The 21,692-nt window shown below is 45.3% G+C and overlaps 2 protein-coding genes across 3 annotated transcripts; one reads left to right on the top strand and one right to left on the bottom strand.

Annotated features, from left to right (window-relative positions):
• Positions 1 to 435: 435 nt before the first annotated feature.
• LOC130367565 (zona pellucida sperm-binding protein 3-like) lies at positions 436 to 9,485 on the bottom strand. Of its 2 annotated transcripts, none has more exons than XM_056570038.1 (8): positions 8,997 to 9,485; positions 6,638 to 6,753; positions 6,348 to 6,451; positions 6,100 to 6,277; positions 5,141 to 5,261; positions 4,498 to 4,589; positions 2,180 to 2,313; positions 436 to 698 (listed from the first exon to the last, which is right to left on the bottom strand). In XM_056570038.1, exons 1-8 carry the CDS (start codon positions 9,483 to 9,485, stop codon positions 463 to 465), a joined length of 1,470 nt encoding a protein of 489 aa, XP_056426013.1. In that variant the 3' UTR covers positions 436 to 462. The 2 variants fall into 2 exon arrangements, with proteins under 2 accessions (XP_056426013.1, XP_056426014.1); XM_056570039.1 differs by having other exon boundaries at positions 531 to 698; positions 2,184 to 2,313.
• Positions 9,486 to 14,940: 5,455 nt separating this feature from the next.
• Positions 14,941 to 21,092, top strand: LOC130367270 (zona pellucida sperm-binding protein 3-like). Its single transcript, XM_056569675.1, has 6 exons — positions 14,941 to 15,594; positions 16,883 to 16,998; positions 17,733 to 17,836; positions 18,517 to 18,694; positions 18,770 to 18,890; positions 20,997 to 21,092. Exons 1-6 carry the CDS (start codon positions 15,115 to 15,117, stop codon positions 21,090 to 21,092), a joined length of 1,095 nt encoding a protein of 364 aa, XP_056425650.1. The 5' UTR covers positions 14,941 to 15,114.
• Positions 21,093 to 21,692: the final 600 nt, after the last annotated feature.

Raw genomic sequence — 21,692 nt, forward strand, 5'->3', positions numbered from 1 at the left:
TGTTTTTTAAATATTAGTAATTTACAAATCTAACTTTCTGGCACCAGCTCAGTTAAAAAAAAAAATTAAATAGAACTAAAGTTTCCACCTGAGTATCCCTTTAACCATGCACCAGTTCTCTACAGAGACAGAGCTTCCTGTTTCTCCAGCACAAGATCTAGTGCTGTAGAATCATTGTGGAGAATAAAGTCTGTCCATAGCAACCAGATCGCTTCATTCATTTTTACCAAGGCCTCTAGAAAGTGAAAGTAATCTCCCCATTGGGTCTTGTACTTGAGAACAGAAAGCCAGAGGTTACTTATCCCATCGCTCTCGTTCTGACCACAACAGCTCCCGGTACAGTAACCTTCACCCTACAACAATTAATGCTGCCCCTATACATAGTGAGAACTTGTCTGACCTAGTGAAATAGCATTAAGTAGACAGATGTGGTTTGGTAAAGTTTCTTTATTTCACAGAGCTTCATGGGGGCGACAGACTCTTCATAACATATCGACCAATCACAACAAGGCCAACAGCTACGACCACCGCACTGACCGAACTGACCATCACCCACATCCACAGCTCCAGGGGTTGGGACTCTTCAGGAACCCTAGAAGCCTGGACACGTTCTGCAATGGATTCCACATGGTGGTTCTCTGCACCGATGACCAATAGAGGGCCAAGTATCGTCATGGCATGCTCCTCTGGATGAAGGCCTAGGAGAGAAGGTTTAGTGGAGACGATTCTACATACTTACAGTCAGGGGTCAAGTCCTGGGAAAAAAAGTGTGGGAACTCACCCTAGGTTTCCACTTAAAGGGGGTACTAGACATCTTATACCCTATCCAGAAGGACTGACGTCACGCCCCCTCCCATAGACTTGCATTGAGGGGGCATTACTGTGACATACGTCACAAGCCTCTGCCCTGCATCACCAGTCATCCGGCATGGAGCAAAGTTTACTCCATGCACCGGATGTCTGTTGTGCCGCAGCCGAGATCAAGGGGGTCCCCAGCAGGGGATAGGGGATAACATGTCTAGGGGGCGGAGTAACCCTTTAAGGGCTGCTAATGTGAACTGCATTCCCGCTGTGGAAAAAAGTGCAGGAACTCTATTCCCATGAGTTCCTGCAGGACTTGAGCCCTGCTTACACTACTTGACTTAAGGCATTGTTATTATTGTGTTAACAGCAGGGAATAGACATGTTGGGTTGTGGCCATCAGTCCCCAGAAAGCAAGCCAATGGAGGACAGGAGTTCCATTGAAGGGCAGTTAAAAGCTCAATGCCATGGACCCCCGATGTACACAAGCTCCGGACAGTGGACCCAACCTCATTTCTTAAATGAGTCATGTAGTCCTGGTGGGAAATGGACATCATAAACTCCTGGTATGAGCAGTTCTGAAGTGTCCACAGAGTGTCATGAGGTCTACAGTCATCACTCCTGTAGAGTCCTCAGTTACCCCTGGATGAGAAGGCACGGCACTACAGTGGTCCCAACATACAATTGTTTCATGATATGATGGCCTCTGTGGCCATTGTATGTTGAAGGCAGCATCAACATACTGTGTGTCTGGGCCATCGCCAAAATGGCTATCCGGCAGCACTGACTGTCCCATGTGCCCCACTCATATACTTACATGTACCCACTGCTCCGGCCCATCAGTTCACCGCTACTCTGCCGCCCTGTGCTGCTGTCATCATGTTGTTGCTCAGTCGTCCAATAGGGGGCGACGTAATGACAGCAGAGGAGTGGCAAACCAACAGGCCGCCAACATGAGAATTATTGTGCCAAACCCCTCAACATATGATGGTTTCAAACGATGGTCTCCCTGGAATCAATTACCATCGTATGTTGGAGGGACCACTGTAGACAGACTAGTTAGAATTAGAGATGAGCGAACTTACAGTAAATTCGATTTGTCACGAACTTCTCGGCTCGGCAGTTGATGACTTTTCCTGCGTAAATTAGTTCAACTTTCAGGTGCTCCCGTGGGCTGGAGACTCTTTCCTAGGACTGTATCCACCTTTTCCAGCCCACGGGAGCACCGGAAAGCTGAACTCATTTATGCAGGATAAAGTCATCAACTGCCGAGCCGAGAAGTTCGTGACGAATCGAATTTACTGTAAGTTCGCTCATCTCTAGTTTGAATGCCCCTAGGTTAGAGCATGAAGCCTGTTTGAACAACTCTTGTACTTACCTACTTCTCTCTTTCCAATATGTCTGCTTCCCCCATAGACTGGACCCCATCTTCTAGTCTGACCAAGAGGTACAGCACAGTTTGCGGAGTCACAGCAGCGGCAGATGTCATTGGAGCCCTCAACAGGAGACCAGCTAAGAGAAACCAGATAAAATATATAAAAAAAATAAATAAAGAAATAATATAAATATAAAAATATAAATATATAGATCAAATGACTATTAGCTATTAAAAAAGGAGCACGCCACTGGATGTTTTATATTTTTTTATGTTATTTTTTTATTTTTTTAAATCAACATGTCAGAAAGTTAACACATTTGTAAATTACTTCTATTTAAACATCTTAATCCTTCCAGTACTTAGCTGCTGTATGCTCCAGAGGAAGTTCTTTTCGTTTTGAATTTCCTTTCTGTGACCACAGTGCTCTCTGGACAGAGGTGTCAGAGTAGGAGCAAATCCCCATAGCAAACCTATCCTGCTCTGGACAGTTCCTAAAATTGACAGGTGTCAGCAGAGCATTGTGGTCAGACAAAAGGAAATTCAAAAAGAAAAGCACTTCAGCATACAGCAGCTGATAAGTACTGGAAGGATTAAGATTTTTAAATAGGAGTAATTTACAAATCTGTTTAACTTTCTGGCACCAGTTGATTAAAAAAAAAAAATTATATTCCAGTGGAGTACCCCTTTAAGGGGTTTGCACCTTTTCCTGTTATACAGCCTCAAGTCTTGGGCCACAAGTTACCATCCAGTCAGGTGTCCTCGAGTTACTGTCACCTTCACTTAAGTTGGAGTCTGTCCAAAGAGCACCGTGTAAAGTCATTACTAGCATTAAAGGGTTACTCCGCTACCCAGCGTCCGGAATGTTGAGTTCCATATGCTGTGTGCAGGCTTCGGTGTTCACGCCCGCCCCCTTGTGACATCACACCCCTGTCATGTAACATGTCCCACCCCCTCAATGCAAGTCTATGGGAGGGGGGTGTGGTGGCTGTTGCGCCCCCTTCCTATAGACTCATTGAGGGGGGCAGGCCGTGACATCAAGAGGGGGTGGGTGTGAACACGAAAGCCCGCACAGTGTTCGGAACTCAATGTTCTGGACACTGGAGAGCGGAGTAACCCTTTAAAGTGTTTCAGATTCCACCAAGCACAGTGGACCCCCAAATTAAGTCGCACCACCAAGAAAGTTGCTCAACTAGCACGTTAGAGTCGCAAACATGCCAAGTCCAGCAAGTAGGATACTACAACCCAAGCCATCAAGTAACTCAGACACTTAGAGATGAGCGAACTGACAGTAAATTCGATTCGCCACGAACTTCTCGGCTCGGCAGTTGACGACTTTTCCTGCATAAATTAGTTCAGCTTTCAGGTGCTCCGGTGGGCTGGAAAAGGTGGATACAGTCCTAGGAGACTCTTTCCTAGGACTATATCCACCTTTTCCAGCCCACCGAAAAGCTGAACTAATTTATGCAGGAAAAGTCATCAACTGCCGAGCCGAGAAGTTCGTGACGAATCAAATTTACTGTAAGTTTGCTCATCTACTTATCAGTACCTACTACAGTAGTCCCTCAACATACGATGGTAATCCGTTCCAAACGGACCATCGCATGTTGAGGGATCCGTACAAAGTATAGGACAGTGGTCTACAACCTGCGGACCTCCAGATGTTGCAAAACTACAACACCCAGCATGCCCGGACAGCCGTTGGCTGTCCGGGCATGCTGGGTGTTGTAGTTTTGCAACAACTGGAGGTCCGCAGGTTGTAGACCACTGTTAGACAAAGTTGTACTCACCTGTCCCCGTCGCTCCGGACCGTCACCGCTCGTCACCATTGCCCTAGATGTCACCGTCCATCGCTGTCGCCGCGTCCCCGGGGTGTCCCCGACGCTCCGGCAAGGCCTCTGATTCCCCGGCATCCGCGCTCTCCATCATGTTGCTACGCATGCCGCTCCTATTGGATAACGGGACGGCGTGCGCAGCGACGTGATGACGACGATGGAGAGCGCCGACCATGCAGGGGATCCCGAAGAGGACGCGCCGGAGCCCCGAGGACAGGTAAGTGATAGTCAGTGGACCACACGGGGCACCGTAAACGGCTATCCAGTGGCAGCTGTTTATGCGATGGCCCCAACATACAAAAGCATCGTATGTTGATGCTGCCTCTGAGAGGCCATCGCATGTTGAAATTAGCGTATGTCGGGGCCATCGTAGGTCGGGGGGGGGGGGGGGGGGGGTCACTGTATAGGCTACAAACCCTCAAGACCATCACTGGCTTCTAATTTAGTAGCAGCATGTAATGCAGCAGAGGAGTTAATAGTTCTTACCTTCTAGAAGTCTTTACGTAGGAACAGGCCTTGTTCATTTGGTCAGGAGGTTGGCGAAGTTCCATGGTTTTTAGAGTACAAGTAATGTAGATCTAGAAGAATGTCATATTGTCTGGTTAAGGTATATATATCATTTACTGTTTTAAAAAAAATTCCACTGTAGTACCCCCTTTAAATAAACTGGTGCCAGGAAGTTAGATTTTTAAATTGCTTCTATTTAAAAAAAAAAAAAAAAAAAAAAAAAAAAAACTTAATCCTTCCAGTACTTAGCTGCTGTATACACAGAGGAAGTTTATTTTCTAGTCTGACCAGTGCTCTCTGCATGTCAGGAACTGTCCAGAGCAGTAGAGGTTTGCTATGAGGAACCTCCTCCTACTCTGGACAAGTGTCAGAAGAGAGCACTCTGGTCAGACAAAAGTATTACTTCCTCTAGTATACAGCAGCTGATAAGTACTGTAAGGATTAGGATTTTTAAATAGAATTTACAAACCTGTAAAACTTTCTGGCACTAGTTGATTTAAAAAAAAAAAAAAAAAAAAAAAAAAAGTTTTAAACCGGGGTACCCCTTTAATTGTTCATAACACACAAGACTATCTTGTCCATGACTATTTGCTATAGTCCTCAGAAGGAAGTTGTTCCTTACCGTAGATGCATCCGTAGCAATAAACCGGAAGGCATCAACCATGAACTGGATCTTATTTGGTTGAATCCTTGGAGACCTGAATGCTGAAGAGGAATCTTCTTGAGTCCCATCCACCAGACACCTAAACCAGGAGTAGATATTAGTAGAGTACCAAACCCAAGTCGCAAATGTAATGGCCCAGTTCAGGACATGGTCCTGCACTACACTTAGGCCCTGTCAGGTTGAGTCCCTCAGTGACCTGGGGACTCTTGCAGTGTCTCCCCTGCGGTTATTGTAAGTGTCATTTGTTGTCATAGGATTATATAGTCAGTCCAAAAGGACCTGTGAGATATCCGATGATCTCTGGGTAACGTGAAACGCCACAGGTCCATCAGCTTAACCTATGATCCGCAGCTTGACCAATGAGCTTTAGTCCAGCCCCCACTATATAAGAGGGCGGCCATTACAATTCTCACTCTTGTACCATCAGTCTTTACTGAGACCAGCAAACACCAGACATCTCAGTGCTAGTGACCAGAATCTGGAAGGCCACAAAGCTACAGTCATTCCAGTAAGTCAAGTCTATGTCTGCTGTCACTACCCATCGTCAAGTCTAAAGTCAAGCCTCAAGATAATTATCTGAGGTCTATAACAAGTCTAATTGGTCCCAGCAAGCTGCAAGGTCATTCCGGGTTCCTGGCCACCTCTCTGGGAATCTGGCCGAGTTGTGAAGATAATTCCATCTGTCTTAACTCCGTAAAGCCTCCGTTAAACCATAACTGGTTGTGCACTCTCTCACTACTAGCCACTGGAATAGCAGAGCTACCGTTCGTGTGGTTCTGGTACCCAAAAACCACTCTGGCGTCACGAACCTTACAGGATAATATCACCTTGCCCGGGGGGGGGGTTAATACCATCTTGCCCCATCCACCTACACCCTGTGGTCCCGCCATACACCGTGGGTCACCACACAAACATACCCATTGTCTGCTATGATCTCGTATCTAGGGCTGGAGTTGGGTCTTGACGTGGTGGTGGCCACACAGCTGTCAACAAACAAGATCATTGGAACGTGATTCTCTGCTACAACCGAGGCCTCTATGTTCATGACGTCCCCAAGTTGGAAGATGGAGGATGATCGGCGAGCACTCCAGTCATCTAAGTTAAATATAGTGTCAAAGTTACTCAAACAGAAGTGTCAACCACATCCAATCTTCAACCCTCTTACCAGTCATCAGGTACATGGAGAAGGCCAGCCTCTCTTCTGTAGAGACCGTGGTACTGAATGGAGCCCATGTTGGTCGTATTGCTTTGCTGCTTACGTTACCATGGCTATGGAGAGGAAAAAAAATAAAAATGATAAGACCCTAATAGAGTGAAGATAGTTTACCTCAATGGGGATAAGGGCCAGTCATCACTGTAGACCTGATGTTATATAGTAAAAGGAGAACAATGGTAAAGTAGAGTAGGGCGTCAACTAGACAGGACCCAACTCAAGACAGACCAGCTTAGACTCACCGGGGGTAATAGCACAAGACTGGAACCATAGCTGGACTGGACCTTATGATGACGGAGTTGCTCAAAACTGGATTGTAGTTCAACATTGTTTGGTAGATCATGAAGTCCGGGGTCATCTGGATGAAGAGTCAGGGAAAGATTAAGTCAACGAGGTGGACACCAACTAGGTCGGAAGATATTCCTGGACCCCAATGCAAGATCTGTAACAGTGTCTTTGGCCAACATTTATAATAGGAGTGCCGAAGAGATGCTAACCAGTAGACCATCTATAGGAGAGCAGTAGCTATAGGTAATTCTGTGCAGGTCCACGTAAGTCACAGATCCTGTACACTAGTCCAGTGTTTCTCAACCAGAGTGCCTACAGCAAAACTGCAACTTCCCCGCATGCCCAGACAGCCAACGGCTGTTTGGGCATGCAGGGGGAGTTGTAGTTTTGCAACAACCGGAAGCGGCTTAGCTGACAGTTCCAGTTACTGAACCAATAAGGATGGGAAAACTACATTTTGGCCCCAGTTAAGGGGTACTCCGGTGGAATTCTTTTTTTTTATTTTTATTTTTTTTTTTATTCAACTCGTGCCAGAAAGTTAGATTTGTAAAGTACTACTATAAAAAAAAAAAAAAAAATCTAAATCCTTCCAGTACTTATTGGCTGCTGAAAATTGCAGAGGAAATTCTTCTCTTTTTTGGAACACAGTGCTCTCTGCTGACATCTGTCCATTTTAGGAACTGTCCAGAGCAGTATTTGTTTGCTATGTGGATTTTCTTCTACTCTGGACAGTTCCTAAAACTGACAGTCAGCAAAGAGCACTGTGTTCCAAAAAAAAAAAAAAATAGAATTCCCTCTTTAGTATTCAGCAGCTAATAAGTACTGGAAGGATTAAGATTTTTTTAATAAAAAGTAATTTACAAATCTTTAACTTTCTGGCACCAGTTGATTAAAAAAAAATTACACACACACACACACACACACACACACACACACACACACACACACACACACACACACACACACACACACACACACACACACACACACACACACACACACACACACGTTTTCCACCAGAGTACCCCTTTAATTGTATCCTTCAGGATCCTGCAAAAAAAAAAAAAAAAACACTGGATGCTGACGTATACTGTAGCAGACCCTATTCAATTCTATGGCCAAAAAGTAGTCACCTAGTCACTCGTTTCAGGGCATGTATGCTGGTGACTGTTCGGCAGCAGAAGTGAATGGGGTGCGCTGCTCCCATTAAAGGGGAACTCCGGTGGAAAAAGATTTTTAAATCAACGGGTGCCAGAAAGTTACAGATTTTTAAATTACTTTTTAAAAATCATAATCCTTCCAGTACTTAGCTGCTGTATAATACAGAAAAAGGTAATTTCTTTAATCTCTTCTGTCTGACCACAGTGCTCTCTGCTTACACCTCTGTCCATAGCAGGAGAAAATCACCACAGCGAACTTCTCCTGCTCTGGCCACAGGTGTCAGCAGAGAACACGGTGGTCAGACAAAATAAATTCATAGACAAAATAACTAGTATACAGCAGCTGGAAAATTAAGATTTTTTTTAATAAAAGTAATTTACAAGTCTGTTTAACTTTCTGGTACCAGTAAAAAAAAAAAAAAAATTATACACATATATATATATAAAAAAAAATATATATATAAAAAAAAGTTTTCCACTGGAACACCCCTTTAACAGTATACATCAGCATCCCATTGTAGTCAGGATGCAGACATACGATTAACAGGGGCCAGAACATAGGGGAAGATTTATCAGAACCGGTCTAGAGGAAAAGTTGCTGAGTTGCTCATAGCAACCAGATTGCTTCTTTTTTAGAAGCCTTTTCAGAAAAGAAGCAATCTGATTGGTTGCTATGGGCAACTCCCCATAGTGTGTTCCTACCCTCAGGCAACCAACACCCATTGAAGATTAAAGGGGTATTCTAGGCAAAATATGTTATATCAACTGGCTCCAGAAAGTTAAACAGATTTGTAAATTACTTCTATTAAAAAAAATCTTAATCCTTTCAGTACTTATGAGCTTCTGAAGTAAATGTTGTTCTTTTCTATCTAAGTGCTCTCTGATGACACGTGTCTCGGGAAATGCCCAGTTTAGAAGAGGTTTGCTTCTAAACTGGGCGTTTCCCCGAGACAGGTGTCAGAGATTAGACAGAAAAGAACAACCTTAACTTCAGAAGCTCATAAGTACTGAAAGGATTAAGATTTTTTCATAGAAGTAATTTACAAATCTGTTTAACTTTCTGGAGCCAGTTGATATAAAAAGTTTTTTCCTGGCTATCCCCTTTAAGGATACCTCCGGAGGGTTCTGTGAACAGTTTTGACCACATTCTCACCTGTAAGCGGCTCCCGCAGGCCTGGACTTCGTTGTCGAATACCATCACGGTGTCTGAACTTTGAGTCTCAGGACTACAAGATCCTAAGCGGAAGTCTGAAGCCTTCACTAGGAAACCATTCCCATAGAAGTCTCTCTTCACAGTCACCACCATGCTGTCCTCATTACACTGCACACTGATAGGGGAGGAGGAGGATTGTGGGGGAAGCTGTCGGGACTGATGGTCTGCGCCAAGACTCCTGGAGCCCCATCCGTACACAGGCATAAGGGCTCTTGCAGAACCAAAACCAGAGACTGACTGAGCCCAGGGATTGGATCTAGAAGATCCTAATCCAGAGGCAGATTGTCCAAGTCTTCTAGGAGATCCCCATTCAGGCTGGTTACTTCTCCAAGTGTTGGACTGGCGCCGGTGTCTACCCAAGGCACTGCTAAAGCCTGATCCATAGAGCAGAACCACTAAGAGACACCTCCACCTGATCCACAGCTCCATCCTGACTACAGGACAAGTCACATGAGGAGAGGGGGGGAGGGAGCTGAGCTTTATACCCCTCCCCCATCACACCAACACCGCCCCACCTGATGCCTTATTACACTCAGCTGGACCTTCTGCTAGAGTAAGGGCTCCGTCATATGGCCCAATCCATAATGCTGCTTTGCACCACGTCAGACTGGGGTCCTACTGAGGCAGATGGCATCTGTTTCAGTGGCCCTAAATGAGTCCCCTAGTATCTCCATTTGGGCCATATGTGCTATTTCCATAAGACAATTGTTGTCCACTCCACTGAAAATAGCGCATATGGGCCCAAATGGAGTCACTAGGTAGCATCCATTGCCCTCTGTTCCTGAAAACTGGATGTTGACTGGGTGGGAACACACTATACTTTGGCCCCCAAAGGTGCAGCGAACCCCGTTCAATTCTATGGCTGAAAGGAGTCACCTAGTGACTCCTTTCGGGATGCGTACGCTATTTCAAAAGCGCAACAGCCCCCGTCATGAGTCCGCCTAAAATATTGTAGTGACTCCGTTCAGCAGCAGAAGTGGATGGGGTGCGCTGCTCCCGTTAACAGTATACGCTGGAATCCCGTTTTCGGGATACCGACAGATACAATTAGCGGGGGTCAGAACATAGTATGTTCCGACCCTATATGAGTCACCTAGTGACTTCGTTTGGGCCATATGTGCCATTTTCACCGGAATTACAATTGTTGTCCACTCCAATAAAAAAAGCGCAAATGGGCCCCAATGGAGTCACTAGGAAGCATTCGTTGCCCTCTGTTCCAGAAAACGGTGATGCCGTCTGATACAAGTCCTAATAGCCTTATGGGGGAGATTTATCAAAACCTGTGCAGAGGAAAAGTTGACCAGTTGCCCATAGCAACCAATCAGATCGCTGCTTTCATTTTTAGAAAGGCCTTTGAAAAAATGAAAGAAGCGATCTGATTGGTTGCTATGGGCAACTGGACAACTTTTCCTCTGCACAGGTTTTGATAAATCTCCCTTAGGGTACGTTCACGCTGCAGACAATTCTGCCGCTGAAATTGTTCTGTGCGAAGAAAGAACATGTTCATTCTTTGCGCGGAATTCTGCTAAAACTGCATAGCCGTCAATGGTGATGGCGCAGTGCCCCCCCGGTCCAACCTCTGAAGTATTTTCGTCGGCAGCCGCCTGATGGAATCTCCGCGAGAATGTGAACATACCCTTAGTGTATACTAGTGGGAAGTAGTTGAATGGAGTCACTAGGTACAGTACATTACAGTATATGTCAGCGTCCCATCCTGACGTCTACTGGAAATGGAGCCTCACATTTTTAAGTTTTTTTTTTCTTTTAAAACATCTTTATGTGCGTTTCTTGTTTTAAGCTATTTTATTTGCTTCCCTTTTTGTATTTTTGTGTATGTTTTATAACATTTTAAAGTGTTTTACGCAAATCAGTTTTTTCTTTTTCTTACATTTTGTCCAAGTGTTTCAAATAATTTCGGCCGTGTTCACACAGTGGAAACTCTGCAATTCTGCAAAAAGTACGCACACCTGACTGGATTTTCTGCAGTTTCGCTGAATTTGAGCGGAATCTGGACAGAATTCCGGAATCAATTCTATGCGCTCACAACACAGAACCAAAATATGAAGCCCCAATGACTTCAATGGGATTCTGCCACGGAAGATCATTAAACAAAATGGCCTTGATTTTCTATTGTAAACCCGACCTGTATTGTTGGGTTGTGCGCCAGAATTTGGTGCATTGTGCCATAAACTGTTTCTGCACCAGAATTTGCGCCAAAAAATAAAAAAAAAAACCTGACCAACTCTCCAGTTTAATAGGTCTCGGAGAAATGAAAGCTTTAAAGGGGTACTCTGCCCCTAGACATCTTATCCCCTATCCAAAGGATAGGGGATAAGATGTCAGATCGCCGCAGCCCCGCTGCTGGGGACCCCCAGGATCGCCGCTGCGGCACCCCGCTGTCATTACTGCACAGAGCGAGTTCGCTCTGTGCGTAATGACGGGCGATACAGGGGACGGAGCAGCGTGACGTCATGGCTTTGCCCCTCGTGACATCATGGCCCGCCCCTTTAATATAAGTCTATGGCAGGGGCATGACGACCGCCACGCCCCCTCACATAGACTCGTATTGAGGGGGCGGGCCGTGACGTCAAAAAGAAAAGAATTTCCTCTGTAGCATACAGCTGCTTAAAAGTAGTGAAAGGGTAAAGATTGCACCAGTTGATTTAAAAAAAAATAAAATAAAAAAAAAATTTCCACCGGAGTAGCCCCTTTAATGTACCACTAAAGATGGGACCCGGCGGTGTCTGTTGTGCTCCAACCCATTCAGGGTTTGTTTGTCACAACAAAACAAAAAAACACAAACAAAAAAAAATAAACACAATGCCAGTGTGCACATAGCCTAAGCTGCATTTAAAGGGGTAGTCCAGTGCTGAAAAACATATCCCCTATCCTAAGGATAGGGGATAAGTTTCAGATTGTGGGAGGTCCGACCGCTGGGGCCCCCCGTGATCTCCTGTACGGGTCCCCGACTCGCTGGCCAGATAGCGGGTGTTGACCACCGCACGAAGCGGCGGCTGACACGCCCCCTCAATACATCTCTATGGCAGAGCCGGAGATTGCTGAAGGCAGCGCTCCAGCTCCACCATAGAGTTGTATTGAGGGGGGGTGTCAGCCGCCGCTTCGTGCGGTGGTCAACACGCCCTGTTCCCGCGGGCTGCCGGGGCCCCGTACAAAAGATTGCAGGGGGCCCCAGATATCTGAAACTTATCCCCTGAAACTTATCCTCAGCACTGGATATCTCCTTTAATTTTCTCTGTGAAATCAGCTGAGGGGTCGCCAGGGTTGGAGCGTGCTCGAGTCAGATGCACACTCCATACACCCTTAGCAGCACCATGATGGATTAGAACCATCATGGGTCGCCAAGGGGTTAATTTTGATGTATGCAAAAATTTTGTCAACCACGTTACTGTGTACAGAAAAGAAAACTTTCCTATTGAATTCAATATTTTTCAGTGGAGGAAATAAAGATTTTTCCAAAAATTGCCAGTGTTTTCCAAACCAGTGCGCCTCCAGCTGTTGCACAACTACAACTCCCAGCATGCCCGGACAGCCTGCATGCTGGAAGTTGTGGTTCTGCAACAGCTGGAGGCGCACTGGTTGGGAAAAACACTGCCTGCAAAGGAAAAGTGGAGCAGTTGCCCGTAGCAACCGATCATATTCCAGCTTTCATTTCTCAGAGACCTATTGAAAAATGAAAGCTGGAATCCGATAGGTTGCTATGGGCAACTGCACCTCTATGTGTTACACGGCCTTGGGTAGGGGGGTCTATTCAAGCCTAGCGCTTAAAGGGGTACTCCGGCCCTAAGACATCTTATCCCCTATCCAAAGGATAGGGGATAAGATGTCTGACCGTGGGGGTCCCGCCGCTGGGGTCCCCCGCAATCTCGCATTCGGCACCCACCTCTTTGAGCTGCACGCCGCACTGCCACTCACAAACTGCTGGGTGCTGACCACGGGGCCGGAGTATCGTGACGTCACGACTCCTCCCCCCTGTGACGCCATGCAAGTCTATGGGAGGGGGCGTGACTTTTGGGGAGATTCATCAAAACCAGTGCAAAGGAAAAGTTGACCAGTTCTGAGGCCTCTTCAAAAATGAAAGAAGCCATCTGATTGGTTGCTATGGGCAACAATGTTTTAGATGGGATGTCAATGAACGAGGGCAGAAATGTAGTGGGGGAGATTTATCGAAACCTGTGCAGCAAAAGACTGGTCCAGTTGCCCATAGCAACCAATCGGATTGCTTCTTTCTTTTTTAAAGAGGCTTATAGAAAATGAAAGAAGCGATCTGATTGGTTGCTATGGGCAACTGCACCGCTCTTCCTCTACTCAGGTTTTAATAAATCTCCCCCAGTGTGTTCCTACCCTCACAGCGACAAACTGGGTGATTTTGTCAAAACCTGTGCAGAGGGAAAGTGGCGCAGTTGCCCATGGCAACCAATCAGAATGCTTCTTTAATTTTTCAGAGGTCTATTTAAAAATTAAAGAAGCGATCTGATTGGTTGCTATGAGCAACTGCTCCACTTTTCCTCAGGTTTTGATTAGGGTCGGAACACACTACGTTCTGGCCCCCGAAAACGTGATGCCGACGTATACTGTTCACGGAAGCAGCGCACACCATTCACTTCTGCTGCCCCTAGTGCTGCTTTTGAAATAGAGCACATGTCCCGAAAGGAGTCACTAGGGGGGAGATTTATTAAATCTCAGTTGCCCATAGCAACCAATCAGATCACTTCTTCCATTTTGCAGCAGCCTTCTTAAAAATGAAAGAAGCGATCTGATTGGTTGCTATGGGCAACTGGACAGCTTTTCCTCTACACAGGTTTTGATAAATCTCCCCTTAGGGGACTCCTTTTGGCCATAGAATTGAATGGGGTCCGCTGCGCCTGATAACTGTATACATCAGCTTCCCATTTTCAGCGGGATGCCGACGGATGCGATTAACAGGGGGCCAAAATGTAGTGCGTTCCCACCCTAAATCTCCCCTAATGAATGGGGCCAGAAATGTAGTGTGTTCATATCCTAAATCTCCCCCAATGAACGGGGCCAGAAATGTAGTGTGTTCATATCCTAAATCTCCCCCAATGAACAGGGGCAGAAATGTAGTGTGTTCATATCCTAAATCTCCCCCAATGAACGGGGCCAGAAATGTAGTGTGTTCATATCCTAAATCTCCCCCCAATGAATGGGGCCAGAAATGTAGTGCGTTCATATCCTAAATCTCCCCCCAATGAATGGGGCCAGAAATGTAGTGTGTTCATATCCTAAATCTCCCCCAATGAACAGGGGCAGAAATGTAGTGCGTTCATATCCTAAATCTCCCCCAATGAATGGGGGCAGAAATGTAGTGTGTTCATATCCTAAATCTCCCCCCAATGAATGGGGCCAGAAATGTAGTGCGTTCATATCCTAAATCTCCCCCCAATGAATGGGGCCAGAAATGTAGTGCGTTCATATCCTAAATCTCCCCCAATGAACGGGGCCAGAAATGTAGTGCGTTCATATCCTAAATCTCCCCCAATGAATGGGGGCAGAAATGTAGTGTGTTCATATCCTAAATCTCCCCCAATGAATGGGGCCAGAAATGTAGTGCGTTCATACCCTCACAGAGACAAAAACATGGTGTGAACTAGAGTTGAGCGAACTTACAGTAAATTAACTCGTAGCGAACCTCACGACTCGGCTGTTGATTACTTTAGTCTGAGTAAATTAGTTCAGCTTTCCAAGGGCTCCAGTTGCCTGGAAAAGGTGGACACGGACCTAGGAGACCTAAGACTGTCATCCCAGACTTTTCCAGGCAACCAGAGCCCTTGGAAAGCTGAACTAATTTACGCAGACTAAAGTAATCAACAGTCGAGCTGTGAGGGTCACTACGAACCAATTTACTGTAAGTTCGCTCCACTCTAGTGGGAACCAACCCTAAATTTCCCATAGTCCCCAGAGTTGTGGAGAGGCCCCAGGTGATTAATATTACGGGTGGAGTCCTCAGGAGAGGATGGACAACCTATAAGTTGAGGGTGTCTACCACTTCCGCACTGATGTAGTTCTTCCTCTGATCACTATGGGGCAGGGTGGACCTGGGGTGGTTTGTCTCGGACTCTTAGTTTTAGGTTTAGGCCAGGACTTTGCCGCCTCTAAGAGCCTGACCAGAGTTAAACACCAAGTAGATTTACTACGTGTGCAAAACGAGGAGATTGGGTGGAGTAGTAGCTCCAGGAGGTATCCGGATGGGGCATATCTCCCTGCTGGTGAGGTGGACCCTGGTTCACGAGCTCTGGGCTATAACCATTTATACGGTAGGGGGCTAGTTGGGTATTACTCGCGTGGGCTGCAAACCAGCCAGCTGAAGCCCCCCATCAGTGTACAATGTCAGGAGGGCAGGATGCTGGTGACTGTGACCACAGATCTCTATGGGGATGGGAGGTTGGTGAAGGCCTCCGATCTCACCCTGGGGTCCCAATCCTGCAGCGCTGGTCCTCAGAGTACAGACACCATGGTGGTCTTCGACATTGGGTTGCAAGAGTGCGGGAACAGTCTACAGGTATGGGTTCTAAGCTATGTACGTTTGATGTGTAGTACTAATAATTGGCCACTTGGTGGTGGTGTAGAAGTAGGGTATTTGATTGGAGACTGGCCCTTTTTAGATGGGTTTTTCCAACCAGGGTGCCTCCAGCTGTTGCAAAACTACAACTCCCAGCCTGCCCAGACAGCCTTCGGCTGTCTGGGCAGGCTGGGAGTTGTAATTTGCAACAGCTGGGGGCACCCTGGTTGGGGAAACCCTGCACTAGTGGGTTAAGTAACTGAAAACGTGTCTTGGGTACGGTCAGACGAGTGGATTTTCCGCGCGTATGTCGCTGCAGATCCGCCGCTGAAGGACCTCTATAGGCTGCTTTTACATGTGCCTGCTTGGAGCGGCAGTACGCCGCTACGAGCAGACACACAGCGATGTGAGCGTTGCCGCACGCATGCGCAGTATACTCGCACATTGCGGCTGCTCTCGGCCTAGCTCATTGAGCAGGGGGAGAGGCCGCCATGTGTGCGAGTCCACCGTGCATCGCTTCAGTGTGTTTGCACGTAGCGGAGTATTGCTGCTCCGAGCAGGCACATGTAAGGACACCATACAGAGGTCCTTCAGCGGCGGATCCGCAGCATAAAATATGCTGCAAATCCGCTCATCTGAACGTACCCTTACAGTGTAGCAAGAATCTATCCAGACTAATGCTTGTGGATGCTGATACATTGTAACAAGACCAGCAGCTGTTGAGCTGAGTAAAATAACATTTAAAGGGGTACTCCGGTGGAAAAACATTTTTTTTTTTTTTTTTTTTTTTTTATTGGTGCCAAAAGCTAAATAGAGCTGTAAATTACTTATTATAAAAAAATCTTAATCCTTCCAGAACTTATCAGCTGCTGTATGATCCACAGGAAGTTTTATTCTTTTTAAATTGCTTTTCTGTCTGACCACACTGCTCTCTGCTGACACCTCTGTCCATGTCAGGAACTGTCCAGAGCAGGATAGGTTTGCTTTGGGGATTTATTCCTGCTCTGGATAGTTCCTGACATGGACAGAGGTGTCAGTAGAGAGCACTGTGGTCAGACTGGAAAGAACTACACAACTTCCTGTGGAGCATACAGAAGTTGATAAGTACTGGAAGGATAAAAATGTTTGAATAGGAGTTATTTATAAATCTGTTTAACTTTCTGGCACCAGTTGATTTGAAGAGAAGTTTTCCACCGGAGTACCCCTTTAACCCCCTATATTACCCTTGAGGTGAGCTGTGCTTCATGGTAACATGTGACCTGGTGCTGTCTCTTGGTCTGGTCTTCAGATGACCCCCGACTGGCTCATATACAGAATCAACCTGACTGTGAACCCAATATCTGGTAACGAAAATGTCGCCCGCGTTGGCCAAGCTGTGATCCCCATCCAGTGCGCTTACCCCCGGTGAGTGCAACAAGCATCCTATCCCCTGCTGTCTGTCCTAGAAGTGTTTTGGGATCTATCATGGGGAATGGTCTATTTTACGAGAATATAACTACTATAATACTGCCTCCTATATACAAGTATATAACTACTATAATACTGCTCCTATATACAAGAATATAACTACTATAATACTGCTCCTATATACAAGAATATAACTACTATAATACTGCCCCTATATACAAGAATATATCTACTATAATACTGCTCCTATATACAAGAATATAACTACTATAATACTGACCCCTATATATACAAGAATATAACTACTATAATACTGCTCCTATATACAAGAATATAACTACTATAATACTGCCCCCTATATACAAGAATATAACTACTATAATACTGCCTCCTATATACAGAATATAACTATTATAATACTGCTCCTATATACAAGAATATAACTACTATAATACTGCTCCTATATACAAGAATATACCTACTATAATACTGCTCCTATATACAAGAATATAACTACTATAATACTGCTCCTATATACAAGAATATAACTACTATAATACTGCTCCTATATACAAGAATATAACTACTATAATACTGCTCCTATATACAAGAATATAACTACTATAATACTGCTCCTATATACAAGAATATAACTACTATAATACTGCCCCCTATGTAACTATGTATGTGACTCATTTTTGCTGTATAACTTGACGGTATTATTTCTGCAGATATCGTAATGTGAGCAGTAATGCCGTCAAGCCAACCTGGGTCCCTTTTGCCAGCACTGTGTCCTCGGAGGAGCGGTTGGTCTTCTCCTTACGCCTGATGACGGGTAGGTCTGTGGTCACGTATATAGGTGGTTGTCCGTGTACAGAGAATCTTATCTACTATACACAATTCTATACTACGGACCCTGTCATCACTTTAATGCTGCCTGAACCACAAGTCATTGGATTGGTTCCAATATATATATATCGTCAACTGGTGCAAGATAGTTATACAGATTTGTAAATTACTTCTATTAAAAAAAAAGGACTTATCAGCTGCTGTTTACTGAACAGGAAGTTCTTTTCTTTTTTAATTTGTTTCCAGTCTAACCAGTGCTCTCTGCTGACACCTCTGTCCATGTCAGGAACTGTCCAGAGTAGGAGCAAATCCCCATAGCAAACCTCTCCTGCTCAGGACAGTTCCTGACATGGACAGAGGTGTCAGCAGAGAGCACTGCTCAGACCGAAAAGAACGACAAAACTTCCTCAGCTGATAAGTACTTGAGGAATTAAGATTTTTAAATAGAAGTAATTTACAAACCTGTGTAACTTTCTGGCACCAGTTGATTTATTTAAAAAAAAAAAAATTAATAATAATAAAAATAATAAAAATAATAAAAATAAAAATTTTCCCACCGTAGTACTCCCTTTTAAAGTGATGACAGGTTCTCTTCAAGAATTCTTGCCCAACAGTACAGATTGCCACAACTACGACCTGATCCTGTTATAAATGATCTGTTCTCAGAGGACTGGAGCGCCCCCAGGTCATCCCTGGCCTTCACCCTTCAAGACGTCTTCTACATTGAGGCTTCCTTGGAGGTCCAGAACCACATCCCTATGACTCTCTTCATTGACAGCTGTGTGGCCACCACCTCTCCTGATCCAAGCTCCAGCCCTAGTTATGAGATTATTGCTTATCATGGGTATGTAGCCCCCCTCCACTCCTGTAGCTGTGAGGTTATGGGGGGGGTCTCTGCTTTAATTGTCTGATCCCATAGGTGCCTGACGGATGGAAGCCATGAAGACTCTTCCTCTGCTTTCCGATCTCCGAGACCCCAACAAGACAAGCTGCAGTTCACAGTGGATGCTTTTCAGTTTGTTGACTCAAAGACCTCGACTGTAAGTGTCCTGCAGGGGGCGCTCTAGTAGTGTCTTGTCACACATCTTACTGGGGATTAAAGGGAATCTGTTAGCTGCAATTCACATTCCAAACTACGGACACTGAAGCTTTTAGGACAAGAAGCTACATGGGACCTTTCATATTTGTAGGTATCCATAATGTTGACACTGATTTAGTCAATGTCAGAGGTGTTGCCGAGCCCTTGGAGTGCTGCTGGCTGGACACCTCCTTATTTCCCCTCCCATCCCTGATTGATACAGTGCTCGGCTTTCAGCTGAATAACTCTTTCCTGCACTCTGTGTAATTCCTGCATACAAGTTATAGGCAGAGTGCAGGAAAGTTATTCCGCTGAAAGCCGAGCACTGTATCAATCAGGGATGGTAGGGGGAGCGAGGAGGCATTTTAGTCCTCCGCAACCTTTTCTTGCATGGGAACATCACTGTCTGTTTCCATAACAGAAAAACTGTCAGAGGCAGTCCCTGAAGTGCTGCAGGATAGAATGCATCCTTACTCCCTTCCCTGCTTTATTCACAGCTGGAAGCCAAGCCCTGTTTCATAATGTCATCCCTGCACACAATTTTTATACTCCGATCAGAAAAGTGGTTTAACAGGGCTCAGCTTCCAGCTGATTGTCAATCAGGGATGGGAGTGGGACCAAGAAGTTAATAAAGTCCTCAACACTTCCGAAACTTGGGAATGCCTGATTTTTTCACCTGAGAATAAAGAAAAGAAAAAAATGTAAAATGCATTTTTAAGCTCCTGAAGTGCCTTCTCCTTTCATCCCTGATTGACAGTCAGCTGAAAGCCAGGCCCAGTTTTCCAAATCGCCTTCCAACACATTGTATACGATTTTGTGCATAGAAGCAACATTGGGAAAACCGGGCTCAGCTTCCAGCTGACTGTGTAATTCCTGCATACAAGTTATAGGCAGTCAGCTGGAAGCTGAGCCCGGTTTCCCAATGTTGTTTCTATGCACAAAATCGTATACAATGTGTTGGAAGGCGATTTGGAAACTGGGCCTGGCTTCCAGCTGACTATCAATTGGGGATGGGAGGGGGGAGCCAGGAGGCATTCCACTGCTCAGCCCTTCAGGTTCTTGGGAATGCCTCTTTGACACTTAAAACAAAAGAATAATTTTTTTGGAAGCACTAACTATTGGTAAGCTTCATATAGCTGCACAAGCCTTTTCCAAACCTCAGGCCTCCTGACTTGCCTGCCATCCCTGCTTGATTGGAAGCCGAGCCCTGTTCCTGAATAGCGTTCCTGGCTCAATGTGTGCAGATTTGAGATTTGTATACAGTGCTCTGCTTCCAGCTGTCAATCAAGCAGGGACAGGTATGGGAATGATAGGGGAGCAAGAAGCCATTTAATCCCTCAGCACTTGGGTACTTCGGTAAAAACATTTTTATTTTATTTTAATATATATATATATATATATATATATATATATATATATTTTTTTTTTCCGTTTAATCAACTGGTGCCAGATTTGTAAATTACTCCTATTTAAAAATCTTAATCCTTCCAGTACTTATCAGCAGCTGTATGCCTACAGAGGAAGTTCTTTTCTGTCTGACCACAGTGCTCTCTGCTGACACCTCTGTCCGTGTCAGGAACTGCCCAGAGTACGAGCAAATCCCCATAGCAAACCTCTCCTACTCTGGACAGAGGTGTCAGCAGAGAGCACTGTGGTCAGCCAGAAAAGAAATTCAAAAAGAAAAGAACTTCCCTCTGTTGTATACAGTGGCTAAGTACTGGAAGTTCTTTTCTGTTTTACATTTCTTTTCTGGCTGACACCTGTCCATGTCAGAAACTGTCCAGGCAGGAGAGGTTTGCTATGGGGGATTCGCTCCTAATCTGGACAGTTCCTGACATGGACTGAGGTGTCAGCAGAGAGCACTGTGGTCAGACAGAAAATAAATTCAAAAAGAAAAAAAGATCTTTCCTCTGTAGTATACAGCAGTTTAATAAGTACTGGAAGGATTAAGATTTTTTTTTTTTTATAGAAGTAATTTACAAATCTGTTAACTTTCTGTCACAAGTTGATTTAAAAAAAAAAATAAACTTCCACCGGAGTACCCCTTTAACTCTTCACTCTGTTATAGATCTACATCACCTGTTCCCTGAGGGCGGCTGTTGACACCCAGAAACCAGATCCCATGAACAAGGCCTGCTCCTACAACAAAGCCTCTGACAAGTGAGAGAAGGTGGCCCGGGGGGGGGGGGGGGGGCTGGGGCGGAGGGGGGCTTCAATACAGTGGCCGCTTGACCAGATGCATGCTTTACCTAAACATCACTGTAAATAAGTGTTTTTGAACCAGTGTGCCTCCAGCTGTTGCAAAACTACAACTTCCAGCAAGCCCGGACAGCCAGCGGCTGTCCGGGCATGCTGGAAGTTGTAGTTTTGCAACAGCTGGAGGCACACTGGTTCAAAAACACTTATTTAGAGACACTGTTGTAATAACAGTAATGACCACTAGATGGCGACAAATAACTAGCCAAGTGTATTGGACACTTATCCCCATTCTCTTGTTGCCCATAGCAACCAGCGTAGCTACATGGGGCCCTTTATATTCTCTAAGGCCGGGGCCACATGACTTTCCACATCAATGTTAACCCTTTCAGGACAGTGTCTGTAAAATTATTATATTTTTTTTTAACTGCAGTAAGATGTAGATTTATAGTCCACGTGTACAGAGGGTTAAAATGGGCACATTCTCTGCTTGCTGTAATTAAACGGAAACGCTTGGGTAAACCAGAGCACCGCTGAGGGTCTGTTACAGTTGTATCCCATCCAGATT

The sequence above is a fragment of the Hyla sarda genome, chromosome 4 (genome assembly GCF_029499605.1).
Source record: "Hyla sarda isolate aHylSar1 chromosome 4, aHylSar1.hap1, whole genome shotgun sequence".
Lineage (NCBI taxonomy): Eukaryota > Metazoa > Chordata > Amphibia > Anura > Hylidae > Hyla > Hyla sarda.